This window comes from Aptenodytes forsteri, unplaced genomic scaffold (genome assembly GCF_000699145.1).
Source record: "Aptenodytes forsteri isolate BGI_AS27 unplaced genomic scaffold, ASM69914v1 Scaffold624, whole genome shotgun sequence".
Classification (NCBI taxonomy): Eukaryota; Metazoa; Chordata; class Aves; order Sphenisciformes; family Spheniscidae; genus Aptenodytes; species Aptenodytes forsteri.
The window spans coordinates 243,946-247,621 of record NW_008794808.1 but is presented as its reverse complement, the minus strand read 5'-3'; the positions used below and the strand labels follow the sequence as shown (position 1 = coordinate 247,621).

General features: G+C 65.6%; 1 protein-coding gene across 1 annotated transcript in view; it reads right to left on the bottom strand.

Annotated features, from left to right (window-relative positions):
• Nucleotides 1–793: 793 nt before the first annotated feature.
• The window catches only part of LOC103894965 (glucosylceramidase), a 7,157-nt gene continuing 4,274 nt past the window's right edge, over nucleotides 794–3,676 (bottom strand). Inside the window, exons 3-12 of the mRNA XM_009274458.2 lie at nucleotides 3,362–3,461; nucleotides 3,015–3,206; nucleotides 2,780–2,926; nucleotides 2,470–2,603; nucleotides 2,097–2,269; nucleotides 1,757–1,994; nucleotides 1,453–1,677; nucleotides 1,209–1,372; nucleotides 981–1,106; nucleotides 794–902 (exon numbers count right to left, since the gene is read on the bottom strand). Of these exons, the coding sequence (XP_009272733.2) occupies nucleotides 794–902; nucleotides 981–1,106; nucleotides 1,209–1,372; nucleotides 1,453–1,677; nucleotides 1,757–1,994; nucleotides 2,097–2,269; nucleotides 2,470–2,603; nucleotides 2,780–2,926; nucleotides 3,015–3,206; nucleotides 3,362–3,461 (1,608 nt within the window). The remainder of the gene's footprint in view (nucleotides 903–980; nucleotides 1,107–1,208; nucleotides 1,373–1,452; nucleotides 1,678–1,756; nucleotides 1,995–2,096; nucleotides 2,270–2,469; nucleotides 2,604–2,779; nucleotides 2,927–3,014; nucleotides 3,207–3,361; nucleotides 3,462–3,676) is intronic.

Here is a 3,676-nt window from a genome sequence, read left to right as displayed (position 1 = left end):
GGGAGCAGAGCCGCGGTGCTGCGCTGGGGCCAGCTGCAGAGCCTCCCCCATGCTGGCCCAGTTTGAGGGGCCCCACCAGGAGGGGGATGACTCAGTGCAGCTCCCCCCCATGCCCACTCCCCCATAACGTCACTCGGGAAGTATGTGCCCGACGCTCCCGGTTCCTATTAGCCGAGGGGGGCTGATGGCTGCTCCGGCAGGAGAAACCGCAGCATGTGGCCGCCTGCTCTGGCCAGGAGGAGAAGCCGGGGCTGCTGACGTCGGGGCCCTGCGCTAAATCCCAGCTACGGGTCCTGGCTGTTGCCGGCCCCAGGTCCCTGCCACCACCTGGTCCCTGCCGTGCCCGGGGGATGCTGCAGTGGGCAGAGGGGAGGGAGATGCCACCCCTCAGGGTGACAGCCCCCTGCCTCCCTGCAGCACGGACCCGGTCCCTGGTAGGGTGCCCCCAGAAACCCAAGCAGAGGCGGGATGGGACCCCATGGGGCTCAGCAGGGACCGCCAGCCCCAAACCTGCCTCCTCCTCTGGCTCCTGGCACGGTCCTGCCTGCTGAGCAGCAGCAAGGGAGGGCAGAGGGGGGGGCAAGCGAGGTTGTAGAAAACCTGTTTATTTTATGAAAACGTCTAGAAAAGAGCAGGCGTTGCAGCCCTCAGATCAAACAGGCCCCCTGGGGCATCGCAGGGCTGCAGGGGCTGTGCTGCAGCCCCAGCTCCACGCAGGGGCCCAACCCCAAGCCCTCCACCAGCACCGTGCTCCCGGTGCCAGCACCTCCCTCCTCAGCCAGCCGCGGCCGCTCTAGGCTGGCTGCTTCCACAGGAACGTCTGGATGGAGTCACTGGGAGCCATGGCCTCAATGAAGCCGACCCGTGGGTCAGAGATCCCGAAGGACACGTCCACGGGGGAGCTGTGGGGATGCGAGAGGGAATGCAGGTCAGAGGGGGCAGCCGGGCTTCGAGCTGGGGCGCAGGGCTGAGCCACTCACCGGTTCAGGACCACCAGGACGATGGCGCCATCGGGGCGCAGGAAAGCCGAGTGCTCTAGGTCACACCGGCGGCACTTCTTGGAGACAGCCAGCCCCACGCGCTGCGAGCCCTCGGGGATGAACTTGCTGCAGGGACAAGCAGGGCCTGAGTGTGGTGCCCAGGATGGCGGCTGGAGCTGGCAGCAGGAGCCAACAGCCCCTTGCCAGTCACCCCTGGCCCTGACCCACCTGAAGTGCCCCAGGTGGTAGAACATGGGCTGCTTGTAGAAGATGTCCTTGCTGCTGTCCACGATGACTGGGCTGTCCACGTAGTTCTTGACCCAGTTGGGGCCCCCCTCCAGGTCCAGGGCCAGGTTCCAGTCGGTCCAGCCCGTCACGTAGTTGTTGAGGTTCTGTGGGGCAGGTAATGGTGCTGAGCCGCAGGCGGACACAGGGGGTGGCTGGTGCATCAGCAGCCCCTGCTGAGCCCTACCGTCAGGATGCTGTGGCTGTACTTGCTCCCACGGTCCCAGCCGCCCAGCACCACCCTGGGCTCCCAGAAGTAGGAGCCAGTGGAGGCTTCCGTGGAGAGGAGGAAATAGTCCGGGAAGAGATGATGGGTGATGGAGAGTGTGAGGTCAATTGGCGCCAGGAAATCCAGGTACCAGTGGATGCCAATGCCGCTGATGTAGCTGGCGGCCACAGGGTCTTTGAGAACCTGGCAGGAGAAAGGAGTCACCAGTGCCCAGGGCTGGGAGAGCCGCCGTGGGGCCAGGAGAGCCGCCATGGGGACTCACCACCTGCGCCCAGTAGGGCAGCATCACCCTCTGGTCGTCCAGAATGATAAGCCGGACATCACGGTGGGAGCTGTTGGCCAGCGCAGGGCCCAGGTCCTGTGCGATGAAGTCCCGCTGGTGCTCAGGGGAGAAGCCCAGGCACTGGAAGGGGTAGAAGACGATCTCACCGGCCGTGGGCTCGTTCCCTGCCGTCACTGCCCAGAAGGTCAGGTTGTGCTTGGCATATTCGTCCAGGAACCTGGGCACGGGGGCAGATGGTGAATGGCCCCATCGCAGCAGTGCCAGCCCCAGCCGCAGGCATGGCGACCCCAGTGCCCACTGCACTCCCGCAGCCCCTCACCGGATAAAGTACTTGGCCCAGGCCTGGTGGTACTTGTCCCCGGGGCTGCCCTTCAGCGTCCCCCTCCCTGTCATTGCGCCATTCGTCTTCATCCAGACTGGGGAGGTCCAGGGGCTGGCGTACAGTGACAGCGGCCGCTTGGCCACCGCCTGGGCTGCCCGGAGGATGGGGATCTGGGGAGAACGGGGATGGCAGCGAGCTCTCCGGGTCTGCCCCAGCACTGGCATCGCAGGCGGCAGGACAAGTCCTCTCCCTCCCCATCAGTGGGAAGGTGCTCCCCTTCCCCAGCCTAGCCCATCACATCCCGACCCATCGCATCCCGTCCCACCCAGGCTGCAGCCCTGGCGCCTCAGGCTCGCCCTGTGGGACTCACCTTCATCCGCGTGTCCTCCTCCGTCAGGTTGAAATGCTTCAGCTCGAAGTCGCCCTCTGCATCAGCATAGGTGTACAGGCGGACGGAGAAATCGGTGCTGGCCATGGGGACGCGCACGAGGTTGTACTCGATGCCTGGGGACAGGGCAGGCGGTGATGGGCATCCCTGGGGTGTATTCGGGGGGTGCAGCCCCCCGGCTTCCAGCAGCCTTCCAGCCCCTTGGCATGAGTCTTAGCAGCCAGACCCTGAGCAGGTGAGGCTGGACAGACCGGCCCCGACACCCAGCAGCATCGCCCCGCCCCAGGCTCACCTTCCTCGGAGAAATAGGAGCGGAGCAGGTGGTTCTGGGCATCCTTGGACAGGGACTGGATGTTGATGGCAGCTGAGTCTGTGACGGAGCCACCAAAGCCCTTCACCTTCTGGTACCGCTGCGCCGTGTCCAGGGTGAGATGGAAATCTGTGGGGGACAAACATCATCACAGCCACCGCGTAGAGACAGACTCTGTTCCCTGGTGCACAGGCAGGTGTCCGGCTGCAGCGGGTACCTGGGGTCTCGGCATTGTGCTGGAAGCTCCCCTCGCTGCGCTCCAGCCGCTTGCCGGCCTTGCTGCTCTCATACTTGACGTAGGTGCCCGGGGGCGGCAGGACCACAGGGTCCAGTGTATCGCAGTACGTAGCGCTGCAGGCGCACACCAGCGAGCCATGACCAAAGTCCTTGGCATTGCAGGGACGGCCGCCTGCAGCAGGAGGAGAGACCGGGCAGGCACAGAGGGCTGCAGCAGGAGCCCAGCTCACCCCTTTGACCCACCATGGACACCGAACCCATGGCTTTGCCACCCCAAACCGCTGACCTCTGCAGCCCTCTGCTTGGGGACATGGTGCCAGCACTTACCTGCTGCCTGCAACGCTGCCTGCACCAGCAGGAGCCAGCTGAGTATGCCGGCACACCCAGGCCCCATGGCACCTCTGCTGCAGCGTGGCTCGGACGGACGCTGACGGCAAGCACCAGGGCTGGGAGGGGGGTGACGGGTGTCAGCAACCATCTCCTCTTGCCCTGTCCCAGCCCCGCATGGGGACAGAGACCCAGGGCAGGGACAGACCCAGCATCCCCCTGCCTGGGAGCCTCAGGGAGCACCAGCACCCCCTGCCAGGGCTGAGCCTGTGTCACCCTGCCCGCTCGCCACAGCCACAGCCCAGTGCTCGCCTC